At 48.5% G+C, this 23,780-nt stretch overlaps 1 protein-coding gene across 3 annotated transcripts in view; it reads left to right on the forward strand.

The window, feature by feature from the left end:
• Positions 1–2,316: 2,316 nt before the first annotated feature.
• DCTN2 (dynactin subunit 2) overlaps positions 2,317–23,780 on the forward strand; it is a 224,181-nt gene continuing 202,717 nt past the window's right edge. For 2 of the 3 annotated variants that reach the window (XM_078688971.1, XM_078688972.1), the window contains exon 1: positions 2,317–2,572. In XM_078688971.1, coding sequence (XP_078545097.1) covers positions 2,537–2,572 — 36 coding nt within the window. In that variant the 5' untranslated portion in view covers positions 2,317–2,536. The remainder of the gene's footprint in view (positions 2,573–23,780) is intronic. The other variant, XM_078688973.1, reaches the window with a different exon arrangement.

The raw sequence follows: 23,780 nt of genomic DNA on the forward strand, positions 1-23,780 counted from the left end.
GACATAACATACATGCAGCTGCGGCCAAATTCTGGCTTTCGGCGCGTTTTATATTGCATTGCACAGAGCATACACACACACTTGATGGTGCTTCGCATGCAGAGAGCTGGTGGAAGATGATGTGATCCCTTACCACTAGGATCTGAGGTATGGGGCCGCCCTGCTAAAACCCAAAGAGACCTTCTTAGATATAATATAATATACTAGCAAGGGAGGGTGAGAATTAGATGTCTCGTAGCCTTTTTCCCTCAAGCATTTTAACATGCTATCACCCTTTGTATTCTATGGACTAGTAACTATGCTGATTACTTTGTTTCTTATAATATGTTTGCTTGTATTAGCTAAGATACTGCGCTCGAGAACAATGCATTAGAAAATAAACCTTTCAAATGTGCACGTGTCCTCATTTACTCCTTGTTCTGGATTGGAATGATTGTATAACGAAAGAGTGTTCATGTGTTCCACGTTACCTGAGGTGTTCTAAGTCCATGTTCTGGTTTGTCTAAACATTGGGAGTTTGTAATAACCAATGAGACACTGTAGCTAGTCTGGCAGGGGATTTTGGGTACTAAGCTGAGTTTTGGCACACCCTAATTCACTGAGGTTCCAAGTATCTATGCACAGTTCTGTATGGTTCACCTTTGGAATGAATGGCATTAAAGGCAGCTAAAGCACACGAGCTAACTAGACAGATTTTTCCAGAAACAAACTTTCTCACCAGACACCTAAGATATTACACCACGACACAACATTGATCTATTTGTCTCAAAAGGTTTATTTATGGCTGAAAATATTATCTGTTCGGGAGAAATCTCCATCGCGCGCGCAAGTTTCCTGGAGTATGCGTTCCAAATCTTTCTGTGCAGTTCCCAAATGTGTCAAAATAATTACTTCACCGAAAATGATTCTCAGTTGGTCAATAATTATTAACGAAACAAACCTTTGTTAGTAAAACCTAAAATAGTTGGAGACCGCAACTCACTACCTTATTACGTACCAACAAACAGCCTTGTTTGTGACCAAAAACGTTGCATGTTTATTACTGCGCAATACTTTCCTTAGAAAACCACTATATGCTTACTTGCGGCTCCCAAAAAATGTTTTTTATATAATTGAGACTGAAAACTCCATCATTTGCGACCATTGCTTGAAATGGAAAAATAGAAGAGCAGGAGCTCTGAATCACGAGTACCTGCTTGTTTATTAGAAGTGCCAGTACGCTCCAATTAAAGCATTACGGGCCAGATGTAGGTAGGCATTTACCGGTCGGTAACGGCCGAATTCGGCCGTTACCGACCGGTAAATGCAATTTGACATGTAGGGCCCTGTATTTTACAGACTCTGTAAATTTACCGATAGGTAAATTTACCGATTATGTAAAATACCGAGTCGGTATTTTTACGGAATCGGGAAAATTGATATGTAGGTGGGACTCTTCTGAGTCCCACAAGCATCAAAAAATCGGTATTTTACCATCAAATACTATTTAATGGTAAAATACTGATTCTGGTGTGCTTCCACATGTGTGCATGCACACCTATGCCATATGACAGGCAGACCTGCCCTTAGGGCAGGTATGCCTGCCACATGGCACCCGAGCCTCTTTTGGGGGTGCCAGAGGGTGTCAAAGTGACACCCCCTGCACCCTTGTGTCAATCGGTATTTACCGATGCGGTAAATACCGACCGGTAAATTCCCAATCATTCCTATGGGCTTCAAAGCCCATAGGAATGAATGGGCATTTACCGGTCGGTATTTACCGCATCGGTAAATACCGATTGTTTCCGAATCGGTAAATGCACATCTGTATTTACCTACATCTCGGTACTTTTATTTTACCACTTCTTAAATACCGAGTCGGTATGATGCGGTATTTAAGAGGTGGTAAAATAAAATTTACCTACATCTGGCCCTACGTCTCTCTTGGGAAAGTGCCGGTAGTCTCCCTCTAAAAATAAAAAAAAAGTGCCAGTACTCAGTATCGGCCCATTTAAAGCACTGTTTGCAACTCAAAATTTGCTACGAACCCGAGAGTACTCTGGAACGCAGTTTCAGTCTGGGGAGCGGCTCTACCTCACGCGGCGCAAAAATTCTTCAACAGAAAACATGCAATACCTATTTAAACTCAAAATATTGCCACATGTATGCAGAGACGCAAGACAAGTTCATGACCCTCAACTACTGCCTAACCGTTTTTCATGTCCCAGGCACTACGGGTGACGGTAGCAACATCTTTTCTTCAGTCTTTCTCCTCGCGGAACCGTGAGGGCGACGCGAAGCAGAAGACGGAAAACTACAAGTCCCGATACGCGCCGTGTGACGTCATTGGCCTTTCTGAGCACGCGCATCCCCGCCTGTGAAGCCAGCACCGGCTTTCTACCGCTACCGGGGCGGCATCTTTTTACGGCAGTCCTTCATGACCCTCGCCTTAAACTCGTTTCCGGATTTCATTGCCTGTACAGTCTAATTTCTCGGCTGCCTTCGTTCTTCCCCGGCAACCCACACTGATCAGGAGAGCCCTACGCCCTGTCACAAGATGGCGGACCCCAAGTATGCGGACCTGCCTGGCATTGTGAGTATGGGGTACCCGGCCGGCCGCCATTATCTGCATACCCGCAAAAGAGTATTTATTATTCACTGGCACCTGTCATTTGTTTGCCTACACAGTTCTCGCTGGGGCGTGGTCATTAGCTGACACAGTGCAGAACCAACCCTACGCTTTTATTGATTATTTTATTATCCAAGAACGCACATACATAACATGATATATGTAACAATGTGCCAACACACTGAGGTTTTTTTTTAGGGAGGACTTGAGCAGATATTTGTCTAGTGAATTGTAGCAATAATTTATTTTTAATGAAGTGCTACCTATTGTTTCTGCTCTTTCTCAGCGTTGTCAATTTGTGTTGGTTGAATGGTGATTTTTTTTCAGGATTTAGAAATGGGAGGCCTATCAAGCAGACTTAATACAAACAGGTACCAAGATGTTTTGAGTCAATTAAAGGAAAACGTGCGTATTAAACCGTGCCCATTGTCCATCAGTTATTTTAAAACTCCTATGTTGTTCGATGCTTTGGAGTGTCAATCCGTATTGTGCATGCTGCACATGTATTTAAAATGCAAGTGTAATGAGGGGGATTGATAGTAAAAGCTGTTGCAGATTGAACGTTGTATTGAGAATTTGTACTTCTTACACCAAAGTGTATTTACACATCATCTAGCCGTACACATAGACATATTGGGCCTGATTTACAAAGATAAATGCACGTGTGTATATTTACTTATTTGTGTACTTCTACACCTAGGTGTAACGCTCCACTTTTTGATGCTTACTATCACAGCGGGGAGTTTACACTTATGTGGAGCCCAGGGTCCAACCTTTTCTGTAGTGAGTGCTGTTTCTGTTTTCTGCAGATCATCGTAAGCTACTAATATTAATGTTTTATTGGCTAGCAAATCAGACAGGAGTGCGGTAGTGGCCACCTACGCACATTTACAAGCAGTAATCCCATCAATGCATGAGGCAGTGTTGCCAGCATTAATGTAAAAAAAGCTTTGCCAATAAGGAATGCCTTTATGTGGATAATGCATAACAGCCATTGCTGTAATGTCCCTGACACACAGGTAATAATGTTTGTAATGCGTTTCCCCAACGCCATATGACTTGTCATTCTAATATCCGCTTTAAATATATTTTGGAAATACTAAAATTTTTCCCAAAACATCAGTTTGAGTTCTGAAGATACACACATTTGCATAACAAATACTCCCTTTTCAATTTTGGTATGCATATATTAATTCAGCAAGGCAGAAACTTCTCCTTTATTAGGCTATACTGCACACAGGAGAGCTCCATGCAGGTAGAACTGAGAACTACCAGTAGCTCACAAGCTACTTGTGGGTGTGTCCGCACACAACCATGGCTGCCCCGCTCTGATCCTGGCCTCAAAGTTGCCATTGGATTTGTTCCAGGCACCCTGCCTTGTGACACACAGACACCCCTACTGGACGGCCCCGCACACAATGCCGGCAGTGGATCAGGGCTCCGACCATGTCTCCGGCTTCCTCGCAAGCCTCGCGGCACCCCGGCCGTGCCACATCGATTAGGTGTTTCGCTCGCCCGATCTGCCCCCTCCGGTCCCAGCCCACCCCTTTTCTCAGAATTGACCGCACTGACAGGGTCTCTACTCGTTTTTTGGTGACACTGCCACCATTCACGCTCCTACCTGAGACCCCTCACCATGGACATTCTTGCCACCTACTCTGGGCAAGCCTCGCTGCCTCTACTCTACTGCTTCCTACCTGTCCAGCACCTTCAACAGGCAACCCCTTCCTGAAGATGATCCTAAATGATTAAGGATCGAAATGCCGTTGACATTTCAGCGCACTTGATGGCACGCTTTTTCAATTATGGTTCATTCAAATATCTTAATAACATGATCCGTCACTGTAATTAATATATATGAACCATACATTTTTGTATATACCAGTTACCTTTTTCCCGTTGCGCCTACCGCTGTTCCTTTCACTTGTCACCTGCTCCGTTCGAGTGTCATGAGCACATAAGTGCACAAAGTTTTTGGGTTGTTGTTGCTAATTTTGCCTACAGTGCTGATACAATTGATTGTTCGTATTCAAAATATATGATGCCTTAAGCACATTTTACAACAAACTATGAGTCTCCCAAATTTCTTCTCTTAGTAATTAATGTCTTGTACATACTGATTAAATTACCTTTCTTAATAATACCAGTTGAGATAGTGTTGCTTTACACCAAAGAGCAGTGTAGCAGGGTTCTGGGAGAAGAGAAAGGCAAATCCCTCTGAGCAGTCTACACACAAATGGGTGTTCCCCCCCCCGCCCCCCACTGGGGCCTCATCAATTGGGGCATGGCCTGCTGAAATAGAGTGGAAAGCATTGATAGAACGATATGCCATACCTCCCTCTGCCAAATCGGCCAGGAAATTAAGAACTACATTGGAGCCCACAGAATCAACCTCCTGTCGCAAACGCCAACAAACCCACCTGGTCCAGGATGAACGATATCGTTTTGTAGTACTGTCTGCCCATGCCCTGGAGAGTAAAGACACAGCGTGTCCAAAGGCTTGGAAGCCACCAACGTTGCCTGAAATCTGCCAAGTCATCAGGTTGAGCAACCCTTCTTGTACCAAGGGGTGTGTGCTTAGGTCTTTGCTTAGAAAAATGTGAGGAAACCGGGGGAGTTGGATTGGAAAATCCCAGGAAAGTTCCAGAATAACTGGAAACCACACTTGAGACCTCCAGATGGGGGTGATCATCACCAAGTACCCCAGTTGCCTGCAGACTTGAGCTGATGCCCGAGTAATCATGGAGAAAGGGGGAAACGCATTACCCTGCTCTCGACTCCAATCCTGGAGAAACGCATCTGTTGCCTCCGCCTTTGGACCAGGTCTCTGACTGAAGAACCGCGGTAACTGATGGTCGAAGTGGGTGGCAAACAGATCGATGGATCAAGGACCCCTTCTGTCCATCAGGGGGCGAATACCTGAGGATCCAACTTCCAGAGTCTCGAATCCCAGAGGTGTGAGTGCCTTTTCTGCAGTGGCGTCACTAGGGGGGTGCGGACCGCACCGGGTGTCACCCCATCATGGGGTGACACCAATCTGGTTACGCTGGCTCGCTGTGTAACACAAACACAGCTACAGCTCTGCACCGCAGTGCAGACAGACAGTGCAGTAAACATATCCTAAAGGCAGCACAGGCAGCGCTGTACATACACTGTTAAAGATAAAGTCAATATGAGAGGCGGGGTGGAGGGGTGGATGGGGCAGCATGTTGGTAAGAGCGAGAGTGGACAATTTCTGCCTTGTAATGTAGTATCCGTCAAAGAGCTTTGGCTTCAAACGGAAGCGGGCTTGGGGAAATCCTGACATCGCGATCTCGTTCCAGCTTCTGTTCACAGAGAGAGAAAGCCACGTGCCCTGTATTTTCCTTTCCTTTTCTTTTAGGCACTTCTTAGTCTCTGGTGATGGTGTCCTGGGTGCAGGTGTGCAGAGATTCACCAGAGGGTGCGGGCCCTAACAACATTGTAACTATTCATTGCGTAATGTACCCATGCAGATCACATCAAATCATTACATACATAAGTGCAAAGACATGAACATTAAAATAAGGATTGTATGACTAGCACACTTCAGCAATGCGAAGTTGTTGAGATTTATGGCATTGTTAGGATGCATGGTGAGTGCTTGATGCAGAGAGGATCCGACTTTGAAGTGTGTTTCTAATTCCTGCCAAATGCTGGAACCTTTAATATGAAACCTATTCACTCAAATTGTACCTTAAGGCAATGTGAGTCTTGTATTTTTCATTTTTACTTTTAAACGTCATCGCAATATAGAGGGCCATGTCTGCCACAGCCTCACCTTTGCTCTGCTGCTTTGCTTTATTATAGTGCAAGCGCACGGTCACTGGTGCGCACCTGCTTACAAATTAAAATGCTGCTGCTGCAGTCAGTGCAGTGCACGTCGCCACGCACGCACGCACCACTGACTGACTATAGTGGTGATGTGATGATGGTGCGATGCGCGGCGGCGTACCCAGTTTGTGGGTCCCAGGGCCGACAATCTTTAGCGCTACCAATGACGGCCCTGGGACAGCCCCCGCGCGCTGTGCTCCTCTGACGCGTCGCGGCTGTCGCACGCCAGCACCACGTCGGACGGAGGAGAGACAGTCTCGGCAGGCCAGGGGAGTGTGCGTGTGCTGCTAGAAAAATAATTGTCACCTTGGCTTGCCTTTGATATCGCGAGCGCTGCGCCGTCGTCTCCCCTTCATCCAGTAATTTGGGACTGACTGGGGTCCGGAGGCCGAGGTGAGAAATATGGGGCCGACAGAACTAACTTAAGACAAAATCCTAAACTTACTGCTTTTGGTATTCACAGAAGTTAAGATTTTGTCTTAAGACAGACTTAAGACAGACTTAAGACAAAATCCTAACTTAAGTTTGTCTTAAGTCTGTCTTAAGAGAAACTTAAGACAAAATCCTAACTTCTGTGAATACCAAAAGTAGTAAGTTTAGGATTTTGTCTTAAGTTAGTTCTGTGAATCGGGCCCTATATTATTTATCTGATGAAGTTTAGAAATGTGGCACGCAAACTCAATCAGATCGCATTGCAATCGCATTAGACTCCCAGTCACCGTGGCAGGCCCAAGACAGTCACAGTGCTATAAAAAAGGAAGGAAGCTTTAAAGACGTGTTAAGGAGCAATTTATTTTCAGAGCTGCCTGGTGTTCGCTATCGCTATATGAAGCATCTGTGTCGGGAGCAGCACCTTGCTTTGTATCTAATCTATTATCATATGTGCTCCAGGGTTTCTTCTGCTTAGGGAATCCCCTCGGATAAATCAGATATAGAATGAAAAAAAGATGGTGAGCCCAAGGCAGCATTGTGTATTTGGAAGATCTGACGCATTACTGTGTCGGCCTACCTTCTTGGTGGACTCGGAGCGGAGGAGGTCCATGAGGTAAGTTGTGAGGGGGTGACACCATGAGTTACCAGCACCGGGTGACACCAACCCTAGTGACGCCACTGCTTTTCTGCCACCTGATTCGATTGACTCTGAAGGTATTCTACTGTAACCGATACCCGATTTTCCTGGAAGAAAGCCCAAAAGCTCCTTACCAGGTCTGCCAGGGTCCGAGATTTTGTCCCACGCAGGTATTTCCTATATCAGATTGTTGAAATATTGTCCATCTGTAGAATGACGCAGGACTGGACCCTGTCTTTCTTCCAGCTTTGGACAGCTAACAACCTTGCCAGCTGTTCGAAAAAGTTTATATGTAACGTCTGTTCTTGGGTAGACTAGCTTCCTTCTGAGGAGAATTCCCAAAACCTGACGCCCCAACTGGAACTGCTGGTGTCTGATTCGATCACCAACTCGGGGGCGGAACCGAAAATTGCTCTGTCGTTACAAGCCTCCTTATGGGTTAGCCACCACTTAATCTGTTTTCTGGCCTTGTTGGATAATGGTACGACCTGATAATGTTAGGCTTCTTCTGAGATGGTGGGTATTGAAATGCTGTAGTGCTCAGTAATGCTGAGAGCCCAGAAAGATGGCCTGAATCGAAGACGAGAGAAAGATGGAGGGCTCGGGGAGGAAGAGCAGGAATCTATGATGAAACTTAAGAAGGTCGCCGGTTGGACTGGGGTAAGAAGGGATTTCTTCTCAATGATGACAAAATCTAGGCCCTGCACCATGTTCACAGACGACTGAAGCTGTTAGTGGAACTTGTGGGGACATTGGTGCTAGGAAGAGCATATCGTCCAGGTAGACCATCACCTGAATGCCCTGCACTCTCAGGAACCTCACTGCCGGTTTGAGAACCTTGGACAACAGGGGCCGACGATAGCCCAAAGGGAAGGGTGGTGAAATAGAATACTTGTTTGTGCCACTTGAACTGCAGGAACCGGTGGTAAAGGGCAAACACCAGAATCATGAGTTAGGCGTCCTTCAGATCTAGCCTGACCATCCAATCCAAGGGACAGAGGACAGAGTAGGTGAATGCCCTCTATCTTGAAGTGGCGGTAAACCAACCACTCGTTAATTTTCTTCAGATTGATCACCAGTCTCCGACCCCAATCGGTCTTGATAACCAGAAAGAGATTGCTTAAGAAACCAGAGGGATGCTCCTCCGATCTGCAAAAAAAACCTTTTTTAAAGGAGGGCCGCCATCTCCTCGTCGATGAAGCCTGCACTGTAACTGGAGAAAAAGATAGGCCGGAGGCGTACTCTTTGAAGAGGCCAGCTGTGAAACTCTACGTGAAACCTCTGTATTGTCTGTAACATCCAAGCATCTTTGGTGCTATCTGCCCAGGATGAAAGAAAGTGAGCCAAGTGACACCGCCCCCAACCCCCCCCCCCCAACTCCCCACCTGTATCTGAGCTGAAGGTAAAACACTCACTGTTGTCAGAGCAACCACTGGCTTGCCTTCTGTAGCCTCCACAACCATGGAACTTCTCTCCTCTTTTCGGGTAGAATGTGCTGAAACTTGGGGTACTTTGATACTGTCCATGGCCGGAGCCTTGTCTCCTGGGCAGGTTAGGGTTGAAGGGCCCCTGCCACAATCGTCCCCCTTGAAAACTCGGGGGCTAAACACTCTCCTAATATTGGTCCGGGCCTTATCTAGCGACATGACCGTTGCCACATACTTACTGAGTTCTTTGATGAAAGGGTCTCCAAATAGGCCCCCTTGCGCCACCGCTACAGCCTCCGAGGAAGCAAGGTCTCCCAACTTTGGATCTACCTTAATTAGTAAGGAGCGGCTACACTCTGTAGACAATGCAGAGTGCGCGTTTCTGATGAAGATGATGGCGCGATGAGCCCATCCTGATAAGACTTTCAGGATATGAGGGAACCTGAAGGCTTGGACTCCTCGGCCATATCGAGAATTTTGGTGAGGGGCCTGACCGCGCCAAGGAGTTTGTCTTGGCGAGAATGCCAATACCCTTTTTGGGGCTCTTGACAATCTTTGCCAAGAAAGTGGCCATCGTTTGGTCAATATCGAGTGTCAGGGCTACTTTCCCTTCTAAGGTGGGGCAAGGGCATTTCACTCATAGGCGGTTGCGGGGGTCCTCCATGGGCTTACAGAGCCGCCAGCAACATATTTCGATACCTTGTCTGCTGGAACCCAAATCACCCAATGGGGATGGACAATATCATCTAGATCCAGCAGGTTAGAGACATCAGTGTTAGCTGAGGGAGCGACAGTGGCCGGTAACCAGGGTCTAGGGTGGCCTGCTTCCTCATCCGAACCCCCTGTGGAATCCCTTTTGTTCTGCTGGTCAGGGCGTTTTGGGGGAGAACGGTCAGAGGGAGTTGCTGGGGTTTCTGGAATAGTTTCTTTAAGGAGAACCTGTGCTAGAAATACCTGTTAAAGGTGCGCAATTGCATCCACATCCAACCCCGAGTCGCATTTCCTTTTTGGGGGGGGGGGGAGCTCCTGTTTGGGGTGGAGTGGGGCTTCGTAGGCTCCTGGTAGAGGGCCTAGCAATTTTTGTGCACTCCCTAGCAATCTGTTCTGACAAGTGCTGCTCTCGGGGCACTATGGCCCTGGAGATGGAGTCATCAACTACCTGGTAAAAATCCTCATCCAATTGGAGGTGTGCTAGGGAGTCCTCCTCCACATACTGGTCTTCAGGTTATTGCATAGTTGGTTAGTGCAGCGCTAATGTGGTATATTGCCAAATTAAGCGGGGGCCTTGGGAAGGCAGTGATAGACAGTACTTCAAAAAACAAAAGGAGAGAGTCCGGACAGTGTGTGGGCCATCCTTGTCCCAAGGTAATACTCAAAAAAACCAACAGAGACGCGCCACTAGAGAGTAACTAGTTAACCTGAGTAGTGTCTAACACCGCAGGAATTGTTTAAAAGAACCCTCACACAACAACCTGGTTGGTGTCATGCTCCATCATTGGGTTCCCAGTTGGGTAGTCGAATGTTTCCCAACTGTGCAATGACACCTGATTAAAAGCATAGATGAGCAAACTGTCTGGAGCATGAGCGAAAAGGTAGCTGAATGTGTAAAGGTGGACCTCAGCAAGGCTTACCAGTGCTAGGGGTTCGCCCTTCTCTGCACACAAGTCCTCAGACCAGTAAATAGAAGTTGGCACGGAAACTGAAATAGCAAAGAGATATTTTATTAACCTCATGAGGTGGTACTACATTCACACAACACCCTTCGGTAGTGTATGAAGTAGCACAAAGAGTAGAAGAACCATGGGTCTTGTATACCCACACAGGAGCTCAAGAGAAGGCGGTACAAGCACACATAGGAGAGTTACATACCTAAATGGTCATATAGAAATGCACAGTCAACAAAAGAGGAGCCAACAGTTGCTGACTTTAGTAGAAACATCCTGGCATTAAGAAACCTAAGCAGGTGCATGGACAGCTACAAACACTTCTGAGCCTGTGCAGAGTAGCGGAGGCTAAGTATAGCCAGTTCTTTGAGCAAAGCACAAGGGCAAACGACCGAGAAGAAGGAAAGAGCACATGGCGAGCACATGGTTAACGAAATGGCTGCCATAACCAAGATGGCTTCAGCTAAATGCTAACATCGATCTCTGCCAAATTCCACAAATGGGCCATGTAGGAGAGTAGGGTCTGCAATCCTATGATCACCCAGATTTTTGCTTTTTGCTGCACTGGTTTACGACTTTCCCTGGCTGTGGGCCTGCTAATCAGACCCACAGCCTAGCTGTTCTCTCTATCCAAATTGTACTCAGGTACTGAATTGGCACTGGGCCCTCTCCAAGTCCCTGTACCCAGGGCTGAGGTGTACCCAGAAGTCTCCCAGGGGCTGAAGCATGTATTATGCCACCCCTGGGCTGACTAACTAAACTGACACAACTGGCTGCACGACAGCTGGGGCAAGGTGGTGTACTCACCCTTTGCTTTAGATATAGTATACCTATATCTAACCCTAAAATGGACACACAGATCTCCTATCAGTCACTCCTATGGCAGGCCTTAACAATCCTGAAGGCAGAGTGCTTGGGATCGTGTGAGATGGTGCTCTGGCATGAGCTGAGCCTGTCTGCGGCTTTCGGGACCCATCCCTTAGCCGTTTCCATGATATCGCATACCATATACTCTTAAGTGCATTATAATCCTCGCGGTTATATGCCAACTCTGGTATCGCTTTATCAAAACATGTCGAGTAAGGTGTCCTACGAATTGGAATACTAACCCCTCGCCAATTCTGGCGACGGGGTTAGCATTCCACCCTTCTAGAGGGACACGACATGTATGTAACCCCTAACCCCGGTTAAAGTCAGACAGAGCCTTAGCATCCACAAAATGGATGCTGCCACCGAGACACAAGTCTGCCCTCCTGCTGCTGGGAGTCCTCCCAGAGCAGGAGATAAGGACAAAGGGTTTCCTGCCAGGGGCGGTGCCAGCACCGTCCCAGACAGGATTTTGTGTATTGTAGGTAGGCAGGGCTTCAGAGGAAGGTGACTGCACGTGGCACCCCGGTGCTCACTGTGCATAGGCTGGCTTGAACCAGTTCCAGGGACACTCCAGACCCTGTGCTGGGGAAAAGCCCGCCAAGGAAGTGGGTGTTACCACCCCCCTCCTGGTCCCACCCCTAGGGCAGGACTTAGTCGCGTGCCAGCCCCCTTTTCCCAGATAAAGGTAGGGACTGGCCCCCTTCCAAATCAGATCATCTTTGGAATCAAGATACCACTTTCCACGAAAGGACTTCACGATTTCTTCTTCAAGATTCTCCCTTGTGGCTAAGGAGTAGTCACCCTGCATCCGCAGGCACCATCTAAGAACACTGCGGTCTGCTGCAAGTCCTTCCTCCGGAATCCGACTGCCCAGCTCGACGAGAACCGGCTTCCCTGGCACCTCTGACCTCTACCCACCTCTACAGCCCAGCTGAGAACCGTGGGTGCGACGAGACCTCGAGGGACCGGCCATCTTCAAGACTGCACGACTTCTGCACAGCAAGCCCGCCGAGTAATTTCCTGGTGAGTGCTTTGGGGTCCGAGAAGCCCCGACCCTGAGCAGCTCCAGCACCGAAGAGCAGCCCCCCAGCATCTCCACGATCGGCGTGGGGCCCTTCTGCTTTCTGCTGCTCACCGCGTTGTTTGGCTACTAGCCCGCTGGCTTGTGGCCTTCTGAACGACGCCCGACGACATTTCTGCTGCTGGTCTGGTTGCTCCAGGCTGGCCCTTGCTCCCTTCCAAAAGAGGAGCACCCCGGACCCTCCTGGTCCACTCAAGACGCCATTTTGAGTCCACCGCGTGGGCTTGAATTAGCCAAGGCTTGTTGCCCAATCCTGGGTAACTTCGACGCCGACAGCTTCATCCATCGTGGGACAGCTCGCCTCTCCATCCTGGTCGCCGACAACGCCTCCTGGTCCGTGAGATCTGCAGAGCCAGCGTCGCCCACTCACCTAGGCGAGGTGACTTCGCCCGGTGCCATCCTGGTGCCCACTTAATCACTGGCTAGTGATTCAAGAACTTGGTCCCCTCTGCTTTCAGGTTTTCTTCTTCCTTGATCCAGGCTTGGATCCATCGAACTTTTCTTCACTGGTCGCCTGCCAGCAACTTCTTCCTTCCAGGCTCCTGGTCCGGCACGAGGATTCCCGACGTCTTTTCAGACCTATGCAGCAGCAGCCCCTGGGCTAGGTAACTTCGGCACTTCGGTGTCCCAGCATAGCCTCACTATCCAAGGGTCAGGATCCACTGTCATTTTCTCCCTACCAGGTCGGGTTCGCCCGTGAACACTAACTTTGTGAATTCTAGCTCCCATAGACTTTGTCCCGCATCCCGCGTGAGAGTGCACACTCTGCACCCGAGTCCCCTGGGCCTCCTAGTAGTAATCTAACGATTCCCTAGTCAAGTCCTAGCGATTCCAAAGCCTATTAGTACTGTTACTTACCTGCTAGTAATTCGCATTCCACTTTTAGAGTATATGGTTTTTCGTGCCCCTCGGGCATTTGTGTATAACGTGCTAACTTAAGTATTTTCATAAGAGTTTTGTTGTGTGCTTAGCACCCTGTCCTCATAAAGAGTACAGGGTTGTTGTGATTCTAATAAATACATTGTTTATTTTCATAACACTTGTGTGGTGTCCTTTCACTGGGTGTTCAAGGGGTAATGTGATGGTAAAACAGCTGGCTTAACACGCCCTCTAGAGTCTTAGCCTTAGACTGCTCGTATCCATGCTACTAGGATAGCTGGTCTATAAGGTTGACTTGCAACCAATCATCAATAAGGGTTGTTTGGACTGATATATAGTGATCACTAGAATAGTGAGCACTGCACATCAGGCCAACTTCTCACATTGGTGAGCAGCGGTTGGGATTTGAGCTTGCTGTTGTTTTACCACACATGCCCTAAGAATATCTTGTGAAAGATCACATAAGTACTAAAGGTACATATAACTTAGCTTAGAATACTCTGAGTTCTACTGAACCAGCTGTTGTAGCTCCTAGGGCTTAGCACACCCTAAACTACAACTCTAGCAAGGGATCAGTAGGCAAACATATAGTGTAGGTAAGTGCACCACTTACACCTCACTAGAAAAGCATGTCTACCCAGGGAGATTCTACTGAGACTCCCCTGGTCAGTGTTGACCCTCCACAGGTCACTTCAAGATATGCAGCTCTCAGTTTCCAGGAGATGAGACAGATCTGTGTCTCCAGAAAACTGAAGCAGGGGTCTAACCCCACCATTCCCTTTTTAATAGGTCTCTTAGAGACTTATGATGCGAGAAAGCTTTCTCAGCTAGATGGGAATATGCCAGCCTTAGAGGGTACCTCTGGGGATCCAGACCTCCCCAACATTGCCAATGCAGTTGAGGAGGAGGAGGATCAGGAGGAACTCTCTGGGGATGAGGTAGACAAAGGTCTTGAGGTAGTCAGAAGGCTAACCAGGACCAACTTAGACTTACTTGGGCTAGGATCTGGGGGACCCCCAGTACTAACCCTAAGTGGGCCTAACCTTGGGGTTAGGAGAGATAGATCTCTTTCTAGGGACTCCAATAGATCTCTGCACTCTAATGCCTCTTCTCAGGGGAGAAGGAATCCTCCACAGAGGAGATTTACTTCCCCTCAGAGAAGGGAGCATGAAGCTAGGATGAGACAAGCTGAACTGAGGATTGAAAGGGAAGAAATTGCCCTGGCCAAAGAGAAGCTTGCCCTGGCAAGAGAGCAGCAGATGAGTGGGTTAGCTCCCACTGGTGGCAGCAATCTCCCAAGAGATAGAGAGAAGGGTTTAGATACTAAACACCTGACTAAAATAGTGCCCCCCTTTAAGCAAGGGGATGATATCCAGAAATGGATGGCTGCTCTGGAGAGGGCCTGCACTGTGCAGTGCATTCCCCAGAGTCAGTGGGCAGCTATACTGTGGCTCTCCTTTGATGGTAAAGGTAGAGATAAGCTCCTCACTACAAGAGTAGAGGATGCTAACAATTACCAGGTCCTGAAGAATACACTGGTTGATGGGTTTGGTTTAACCACTGAGCAGTACAGGTTGCTGTTCAGAGACACCCAGAAAACTCAGTCTCAGGACTGGTCTGACTTTGTGGATTGTGCCACTAAGGCTTTGGAGGGCTGGTTGCTGGGTAGCAAGGTTACACATTACACAGGATTGTATAATCTAATGATGAGAGAAAAATTTCTAAACAATTGTCAGAACCAGTTGTTGCACCAGCACCTTGTTGATTCAGATCTGACCTCTCCCCAAGAATTGGGAAAGAAGGCAGACAAATGGGTCAGGACAAGGATCAAGCAGAACCAGAACCAGAACCAGGGTGGTCAGAAGAAAGCAGACCAGAAGGGTAATGTTAAGAATGAGCAAAATGACCAGAAGTCTTCACCAGGTCCCCAACAAACCAAAGAGGGTGGGGGTCAGGCTTCCCAGAAGAAGAAGACTCAAGAAGGCCAGTCAAAAAGGTGGTGCCAGTACTGCAAAAGTAAATCTCACTGGTTTAGTGAGTGCACCAAAAGAGGAGGACAAACTCCTGCCACTACAGCCCCTAAGGCAACTGCACCCCCTAGTACAGTCAGTAGTGGTAGTGTACCTCCCAAGGCATTAGTTGGGTTAACCTTGGGTACTGAGGGGTCTGACAACTTAGTTGGCACACTCACTCAGGCTGTCCTTGTCTGTACAGGGGATATGGATATGTCCCCTGAAATAAGTCCCAATACTTTGGGCAAATACAGGCAGACACCTTTGATAAATGGCAAAATGGCTCAGGCCTATAGGGACACTTGTGCCAGTGTCACCATGGTGACACCTAACTTTGTGGACCCTGGACAGATCATGCCAGGTACTGATTTCCTGGTGACCAATGCCAGCAATGTCACTACTAGTCATAGTGTGGCAATTGTGGCTTTCTCCTGGGGTGGAGTGAAGGGACAAAAGAAAGTTGTAGTCAGTTCAGACCTCCCAGTTGATTGTTTGTTGGGCAATGATTTGGAGTCATCACAATGGTAAGAAGTGGAGCAGAGGACTCACATGGAAATGTTAGGCTTGCCAGCACATGTGCTTGCTGTGACTAGGTCACAGGCCAGGAAATGCCCCACTGAACAGGTGCTGGATCCTGAAATTATGGACCAGACACCTTCCAAGAAGAAGAGCAGTAAGGGTAAGGCTTTGCCTTCCCCCTTACCCCAGGTTGAGGATCAAGTCTCTGAGGAGGCTGATCTGAGAGAACTGAGGGAAACTGAGCCTAAAGAGCTTGAACTTGATCAAGTTGAGTTTCTGGGCTCAGGGGGACCCTCCAGAGCAGACCTGGGGAAGGAACAGTTGAGCTGCCCTTCCCTTGAACCCCTCAGACAGCAGGCTGCTGCTGAGGCTGCAGGGAATGCCACAGGTGCCCACAGGGTATACTGGGAAGATGGACTCCTGTACTCTGAGTCAAGAGACCCCAAGCCTGGTGCAACCAGGAGGCTGGTCATCCCCTTGTCTCTGAGAGGTTTCCTTCTCACCTTGGCCTATGAGATTCCCCTTGCAGGTCACTTAGGTCAGACAAAGACTTGGGACAGGCTTGTCTCACACTTTCACTGGCCCCATATGAATGAGAATACCAAGGAGTTTTGTCGCTCCTGTGTCACTTGCCAAGCCAGTGGTAAGTCAGGTGGCACAACAAGGGCCCCCCTCATACCACTACCTGTGGTGGGGGTTCCCTTTGAAAGAGTGGGGATTGACATTGTTGGTCCAATGGAACCCCAGACAGCATCAGAGCACAAGTTTATACTGGTGGTGGTGGACCATCCCACCAGGTATCCTGAAGCTATTCCCCTGAGGACCACCACAGCCCCTGTGGTGGCAAGAGCCCTAGTTGGAGTGTTCTCCAGAGTGGGTTTTCCAAAGGAGGTCGTTTCTGACAGTGGTACAAACTTCATGTCAGGATATCTGACTGCAATGTGGAAAGAGTGTGGTGTGAACTACAAGTTCACCACACCCTATCATCCACAATGCAATGGGCTTGTTGAGAGATTCAACAGGACCCTCAAAGGGATGATTCATGGACTACCTGAACCTCTTAGGAGAAGATGGGATGTCCTGATCCCCTGCCTCTTGTTTGCTTACAGAGAGGTCCCACAGAAGGGGGTTGGCTACAGCCCTTTTGAGCTTCTGTATGGGCATCCTGTGAGAGGACCCCTGTGTTTGGTGAAGGAAGGATGGGAGAGACCTCTCAAAAAGCCTGCAACCAACATAGTGGACTATGTACTTGGTCTCCGCTCCAGGATGGCTGAGTACATGGAAAAGGCATCTAAAAACCTTGAGGCCAGCCAGGAACTTCAAAAAGCTTGGCATGACCAAAAGGCTGTTCTGACTGTGTACCAGCCAGGACAGAAGGTGTGGGTGCTGGAGCCAGTGGCCCCAGCAGCTCTGAAAGACAAATGGTCTGGGCCCCACACCATCATTGAGCAAAAGGGAGAGGTTACCTACTTGGTGGACCTTGGAACTCCCAGGAGCCCTCTCAGAGTGCTCCATGTTAACAGGCTCAAGGCATATGTTGACAGGAAGGACATGAGCTTGCTCATGGCCACAGATGAGGGACAGGAGGAAGAGAGTGACCCTCTCCCAGACCTGCTCACTCAGAATCCTGATGATGGATCAGTTGATGGTGTTGTCTTTTGTGGCAGCCTCACTGAACATCAGCAACAGGATTGCAGGCAAGTCTTGCAATCCTTCAGACATATGTTCTCTCTGACACCCAGCCAAACTGATTGGTGTACCCATGATGTTGACACTGGAGACAGCCTGCCTGTCAAGAGTAAAATCTACAGACAGCCTGATCATGTTAGAGACTGCATCAAAACTGAAGTGCAGAAAATGTTGGAGCTGGGAGTCATTGAGCCCTCAGATAGCCCTTGGGCTAGCCCAGTAGTTCTAGTGCCAAAGCCTCACGCCCAGGGTGGTAAGAGAGAGATGAGGTTTTGTGTAGACTACAGAGGCCTCAATGCAGTCACTAAGACTGATGCCCACCCAATACCAAGAGCAGATGAACTTATAGATAAATTGGCTTCTGCCAACTTCTTAAGTACATTTGATTTGACAGCTGGATATTGGCAAATCAGGTTAGCTGAGGAGGCCAAACCCAAGACAGCATTTTCTACCCCTGGAGGGCATTATCAATTTGTGGTAATGCCCTTTGGACTGAAAAATGCACCTGCCACCTTCCAAAGGTTGGTGAATCAAGTCCTCACTGGGCTGGATGACTTCTGTGCAGCATATCTAGACGATATTGCTGTCTTTAGCTCCACCTGGGAGGATCACCTGGTCCACCTGAGGAAAGTGTTAGAGGCCCTGCAAAAGGCAGGCCTCACTATCAAGGCCACGAAGTGCCAGATAGGGCAGACACAGGTTGTGTACCTGGGCCACCTTGTGGGTGGAGGCCAGGTTCAGCCACTGGAGAGTAAGATACAGGCCATCAAGGACTGGACTCCTCCAATCACCCAGACTCAGGTTCGAGCTTTCTTGGGCCTGACTGGGTACTATAGGAAGTTTGTCAGAAATTATGGGTCCATAGTGACCCCTCTTAATGACCTGACAAGCAAAAAGATGCCAAAGAAAGTTCAGTGGACAGCAAGCTGTCAGAAAGCATTCAATGACCTAAAGCAGGCCATGTGCACAGCACCTATCCTAAAGAGTCCAGATTACTCCAAGCCATTCATTGTCCAAACAGATGCTTCTGAGTTGGGTGTGGGGGCTGTTCTGTCTCAACTGAATTTTGATGGTAATGATCAGCCTATTGCTTTCATTAGTAGGAGGTTGACACCCAGAGAGAAAAATTGGTCAGCTATTGAGAGGGAGGCCTTTGCTGTGGTCTGGGCCCTGAAGAAGCTGAGGGCCTACTTGTTTGGCACTCACTTCACCATTCAGACAGACCATAAGCCCCTCTTGTGGCTAAATCAGATGAAGGGTGAAAACCCCAAACTGCTTAGGTGGTCCATTTCCCTACAGGGGATGGATTTTACAGTGGAGCATAGACCTGGTACTGATCACAGCAATGCTGATGGGCTCTCCAGGTATTTCCACTTAGAGCAAGAAGACTCACCTGGTCAAGGTTAGTTTATTGTCCCAAAGTTTGGGGGGGGGGGTCATGTAGGAGAGTAGGGTCTGCAATCCTATGATCACCCAGATTTTTGCTTTTTGCTGCACTGGTTTACGACTTTCCCTGGCTGTGGGCCTGCTAATCAGACCCACAGCCTAGCTGTTCTCTCTATCCAAATTGTACTCAGGTACTGAATTGGCACTGGGCCCTCTCCAAGTCCCTGTACCCAGGGCTGAGGTGTACCCAGAAGTCTCCCAGGGGCTGAAGCATGTATTATGCCACCCCTGGGCTGACTAACTAAACTGACACAACTGGCTGCACGACAGCTGGGGCAAGGTGGTGTACTCACCCTTTGCTTTAGATATAGTATACCTATATCTAACCCTAAAATGGACACACAGATCTCCTATCAGTCACTCCTATGGCAGGCCTTAACAATCCTGAAGGCAGAGTGCTTGGGATCGTGTGAGATGGTGCTCTGGCATGAGCTGAGCCTGTCTGCGGCTTTCGGGACCCATCCCTTAGCCGTTTCCATGATATCGCATACCATATACTCTTAAGTGCATTATAATCCTCGCGGTTATATGCCAACTCTGGTATCGCTTTATCAAAACATGTCGAGTAAGGTGTCCTACGAATTGGAATACTAACCCCTCGCCAATTCTGGCGACGGGGTTAGCATTCCACCCTTCTAGAGGGACACGACATGTATGTAACCCCTAACCCCGGTTAAAGTCAGACAGAGCCTTAGCATCCACAAAATGGATGCTGCCACCGAGACACAAGTCTGCCCTCCTGCTGCTGGGAGTCCTCCCAGAGCAGGAGATAAGGACAAAGGGTTTCCTGCCAGGGGCGGTGCCAGCACCGTCCCAGACAGGATTTTGTGTATTGTAGGTAGGCAGGGCTTCAGAGGAAGGTGACTGCACGTGGCACCCCGGTGCTCACTGTGCATAGGCTGGCTTGAACCAGTTCCAGGGACACTCCAGACCCTGTGCTGGGGAAAAGCCCGCCAAGGAAGTGGGTGTTACCACCCCCCTCCTGGTCCCACCCCTAGGGCAGGACTTAGTCGCGTGCCAGCCCCCTTTTCCCAGATAAAGGTAGGGACTGGCCCCCTTCCAAATCAGATCATCTTTGGAATCAAGATACCACTTTCCACGAAAGGACTTCACGATTTCTTCTTCAAGATTCTCCCTTGTGGCTAAGGAGTAGTCACCCTGCATCCGCAGGCACCATCTAAGAACACTGCGGTCTGCTGCAAGTCCTTCCTCCGGAATCCGACTGCCAAGCTCGACGAGAACCGGCTTCCCTGGCACCTCTGACCTCTACCCACCTCTACAGCCCAGCTGAGAACCGTGGGTGCGACGAGACCTCGAGGGACCGGCCATCTTCAAGACTGCACGACTTCTGCACAGCAAGCCCGCCGAGTAATTTCCTGGTGAGTGCTTTGGGGTCCGAGAAGCCCCGACCCTGAGCAGCTCCAGCACCGAAGAGCAGCCCCCCAGCATCTCCACGATCGGCGTGGGGCCCTTCTGCTTTCTGCTGCTCACCGCGTTGTTTGGCTACTAGCCCGCTGGCTTGTGGCCTTCTGAACGACGCCCGACGACATTTCTGCTGCTGGTCTGGTTGCTCCAGGCTGGCCCTTGCTCCCTTCCAAAAGAGGAGCACCCCGGACCCTCCTGGTCCACTCAAGACGCCATTTTGAGTCCACCGCGTGGGCTTGAATTAGCCAAGGCTTGTTGCCCAATCCTGGGTAACTTCGACGCCGACAGCTTCATCCATCGTGGGACAGCTCGCCTCTCCATCCTGGTCGCCGACAACGCCTCCTGGTCCGTGAGATCTGCAGAGCCAGCGTCGCCCACTCACCTAGGCGAGGTGACTTCGCCCGGTGCCATCCTGGTGCCCACTTAATCACTGGCTAGTGATTCAAGAACTTGGTCCCCTCTGCTTTCAGGTTTTCTTCTTCCTTGATCCAGGCTTGGATCCATCGAACTTTTCTTCACTGGTCGCCTGCCAGCAACTTCTTCCTTCCAGGCTCCTGGTCCGGCACGAGGATTCCCGACGTCTTTTCAGACCTATGCAGCTGCAGCCCCTGGGCTAGGTAACTTCGGCACTTCGGTGTCCCAGCATAGCCTCACTATCCAAGGGTCAGGATCCACTGTCATTTTCTCCCTACCAGGTCGGGTTCGCCCGTGAACACTAACTTTGTGAATTCTAGCTCCCATAGACTTTGTCCCGCATCCCGCGTGAGAGTGCACACTCTGCACCCGAGTCCCCTGGGCCTCCTAGTAGTAATCTAACGATTCCCTAGTCAAGTCCTAGCGATTCCAAAGCCTATTAGTACTGTTACTTACCTGCTAGTAATTCGCATTCCACTTTTAGAGTATATGGTTTTTCGTGCCCCTCGGGCATTTGTGTATAACGTGCTAACTTAAGTATTTTCATAAGAGTTTTGTTGTGTGCTTAGCACCCTGTCCTCATAAAGAGTACAGGGTTGTTGTGATTCTAATAAATACATTGTTTATTTTCATAACACTTGTGTGGTGTCCTTTCACTGGGTGTTCAAGGGGTAATGTGATGGTAAAACAGCTGGCTTAACACGCCCTCTAGAGTCTTAGCCTTAGACTGCTCGTATCCATGCTACTAGGATAGCTGGTCTATAAGGTTGACTTACAACCAATCATCAATAAGGGTTGTTTGGACTGATATATAGTGATCACTAGAATAGTGAGCACTGCACATCAGGCCAACTTCTCACAGGCCACTTTTGGGATCTGTAAGGAAAGTTTTTACTTGGTCTCGGTGCTCCCCACATCTCAACCTACTGCGGCGTCCACTGGAATGAGACGATCTTGAGGGAGTGGAACCTACAGGTATACACAATGCATGGGGCCTCCCTATGGTCACTGGACACTACCCCTGCAGTGACTGCAGTATTTGCCACTTAACAAACCCAACAAAAACTCTCAACATGGAACCAGGGCAAGTGTGGCAAATTCGCACACATACTAATTGTATCACAGATAACGCTATCTACCTCATCACATGTCCATGTGATTTTAGGTATGTGGGCATGACAAGTCGAAAAGTAAAGATCAGAATATGTGAGCATAGAAGCACGATTCGTTGCAAACGAAACACAACACGAATGACGAACCACTTTCTGGAAGCAGGTCACACCACAAATGATATGGAATGGGTAATAATTGAACATCTGAAAATGAGGAGTGGGAACATCCAGCAACAACTGTTAGAAAAAGAACAACGTTGGATTTACCTGTTATCTACCCATCTCCGGGGTTTGAAAGACAATATCCAGTGGAACAGTCTGAGTAGATAGACACTATAAATATTAACACATGAATCTACAGTGACCTTTGTAACACCTTGACCTAACCAAAGATTATTAACTATGTGTATAGCTAGGCTTCCCAACTCTTGACCTTCCCAACTCTTGAATTCCCAACTTTTGAACTCATCAGCCCTTTTGCCCCCCAAAAATGAATTTGGCAATCTTGAGGTGATTCAGGCACCTCTAGACCACACCGTGGCGTTTTGCTGGTAGCGACATCTCGGGCAAACGTGCTCACTAACAACACATCACACAGCACTTGATAATGGCCCTTTTTTAAACTCACCCATCACAGTGGCACGTTATTTATTCTGGGTTTAATTTCTAGCTTTATTTGCACACTACCGGCTGGATACTCTCCTTGCGCTATGGGCTTTAATTTCTCTATTCATAGGCAGCAGACGCCACTGGTGTCCAGCTGCCCGCTACGTGACAGGTCAGCTTTCCAGTCTTCACGCAGTGATTCGTACACTGACGCCTCGATGCCATGCACGTATTTGCATGTTTTGACATTCCCGACAGCTCCTACTTGCGACACGCCTAGTACAGGTTAGAGTTGTCGTTTACTGCGCGCAGGTGTCACCACTTAACTATCAGCCCTCCCACCCAGCCTTTGCTCTTATACCTGCTGGTTCCAGTCCCTTGAGATCGTCTCGTTCAAGTGGACGCCGCAGTAGGTTGAGACATGGGGGAGCACCGAGACCAAGTAAGAACTTTCCTTACAGATCCCAAAAGTCGCCCATTCAGCTACCTTTTCACTCCTGCTCCAAACAATTTTCTCATCGATGCTTTTTCAAACCTTTCCTTTAGAGGACCTAGTAGGAGCTCTTCCCGCCCTGGACTCGTATGGCCATGGAAATACCATGAATTACTTAAATACTATGCAGCTACGGTTCACGCGTAACACGCAGGTCATTTGCTTAATCTTCTAGCATCACGGCCCCTTTGTTTCACGTTCATTAAGGACGGTTTTACAGCACGCTAACAAGTTTAGCGCGACACTCATTTTGAGTGCCTCACTGGCATGCTCACCGATTCTGGTCACAAGCCTGCTTGTTTATTTAGCTAATGTACATCCCTTTTTCACTACGGCAATGGACAATCGGTGCAGCATGAACCTATGACTTGTCCACACCGCAAACATGCTCACAAACATCGCAAGCAAGCACTGTTTTTAATTTTACCTGTACTATTGCTCGTATGAATGGTCTCACACATATGAGTGACACTGAATGTTTATTTTACCACTAGGGGTAGATTAGTATGGAAGGGACCACAATCAACAGACAAGTGTTTTTTATATGTTACATGTCGTTTTGTCTTGTTATTTCTCTCCCTACAGGAATTTTACAATTAATGGACTGTTACTCT

Source organism: Lissotriton helveticus, chromosome 1_1 (assembly GCF_964261635.1).
Source record: "Lissotriton helveticus chromosome 1_1, aLisHel1.1, whole genome shotgun sequence".
In the NCBI taxonomy this organism is placed as follows: Eukaryota; Metazoa; Chordata; class Amphibia; order Caudata; family Salamandridae; genus Lissotriton; species Lissotriton helveticus.